Genomic DNA, 1,749 nt, shown 5'->3' with positions numbered 1-1,749 from the left:
CCAGTTTCTGTGGCTATCAATAATGCTGTAAAAATTCCCTGTGCATTTACAAATGATGCATGTTTTTTAAAACCAGAGGTTTATTTATTATGTATATAGTATTCTGCCTGCATGTATATTCTGCACACCAGAAGAAGGCACCAGATCTCATTATAGATGGTTGTGAGCTACCGTGTGGCTGCTGGAAATTGAACTCAGAACCTCAGAAAGAATAATCAGTGGTCTTCTGAGCTATCTCTACAGCCCCCCAAAGTATGTGTTCTTAATTCACATCTAGAATGTGTATTGTTAAATATCTATAAAAGGTATTTATAGTTGTCTTAAGACAACATATCAGCTACTTTTCTGTTGCTGTGATAAAATATTAGGACTAGATACAATTCAGAGGAGAAAAGTGTTTGTCTTTTAGGTGCAGAGGAATAGAGTCTGTCAAGGGAGGAGGGCGGAGTCAGGGTAACAGCTGGGGAAAGTATGGAGGGAGAAGAAGGAAAATGGTTGATCACATGTTCAGGCAAACAGGAAGAAGAAAGACAACAGCAAGTGGGGACAAGCTATCCACCGTCAAAGTTGGCTCCCTCCTCCTAGTTATGGAGTAAGGCTGCACCTCCCAAAGGTTCCATAAACTTCCCAAACAGCACCACCAATAAGGAGGAACTGTACAGATGCCATATTCTTTGGAGGGCATTTCTCATTCAAACAACAAGAAGTAACAGTCTGTTTCCAAATTTCGCTGACTCCAATAAAGAAAACGCCCAGCACCTCCTAGAAATGGATGCATGGGTTTCCATTAGCTTAAACTGGGGAATGGCGTTCCTCGTTGAGACCACTGCTGGAATCCTAGCCAATTGCTTCCTTTTTCATCTGTATAACTTTCCACTGTTCACTGCACAAGCGGTGAGACCCACAAACTTGATTCTCAATCAGCTGGTCCTATCGAACCATCTGGTTCTTTTCTCCAAAGGGATCCCCCAGACAGTGGCCACTTTTGGGTTGACAAGTTTCCTGGGGGAGTCTGGATGCAAACTTATCCTCTACTTAAACAGAGTGGCCAGAGGGGTCTCCCTCAGCACCACCTCCCTCCTCAGTGGCTTTCAGGCGATTAAGCTTCGCCCAAATACTTCTGCGTGGCTCAGCCTTCGAATTATATCCTCAAAATATATTGGCACCTGCTGTTTCCTTTGCTGGACGCTACAGCTCCTGCTCAACCTCCATGTTACTATGAAGGCAGGTAGTCCAAAATATAGCAAAAACCTGAGTGCTAAAGGAATCTACAGATACTGTTCCTCAACCATGTCTGACAGATTGACTTTCTTACTAAAAGCATTGATTTTATCCCTAAGTGATATTGTGTGTCTGGTCATCATGGCCTGGGCCAGTGGCTCCATGGTCCTTGTCCTGCATAAACACAAGCGTCGAGTCCAGCACATCCACAGCCACAGCCTCTCCTCCAGGCCTTCCCACGAGGATAGAGCCACACGAACCATCCTGATCCTGGTGAGCCTGTTTCTCTCCTTTTACTCTCTAGCTTCCCTCTTATCGTTTTGGATAACCCAGACTGTGAGCCCAAGCCCTTGGCTGTTCAACACCACTGTGCTGTTGTCACTGGGCTTCCCAGCACTCAGCCCCTTTGTGTTCAGTTTCAACATTATTCGTGTCCCTCGGTTCTGCTCTGCACTTTGGACAAAGAAAGCAAACCCTCCAACTTTGGTCTCTGTGGTTGGTGTTTCCTCCAGGTCATGTCAACTTTAA

At 45.1% G+C, this 1,749-nt stretch overlaps 1 protein-coding gene across 1 annotated transcript; it reads left to right on the top strand.

The window, feature by feature from the left end:
• Positions 1–768: 768 nt before the first annotated feature.
• On the top strand, positions 769–1,749 carry LOC100769026 (vomeronasal type-1 receptor 1-like). Its single transcript, XM_027431172.1, has one exon. The coding sequence runs from the start codon at positions 769–771 to the stop codon at positions 1,747–1,749; it is 981 nt and encodes a 326-aa protein (XP_027286973.1).

This window comes from Cricetulus griseus, chromosome 9, assembly GCF_003668045.3.
Source record: "Cricetulus griseus strain 17A/GY chromosome 9, alternate assembly CriGri-PICRH-1.0, whole genome shotgun sequence".
Taxonomy (NCBI): Eukaryota; Metazoa; Chordata; class Mammalia; order Rodentia; family Cricetidae; genus Cricetulus; species Cricetulus griseus.
This window is presented reverse-complemented; position numbering and strand designations above follow the sequence as displayed.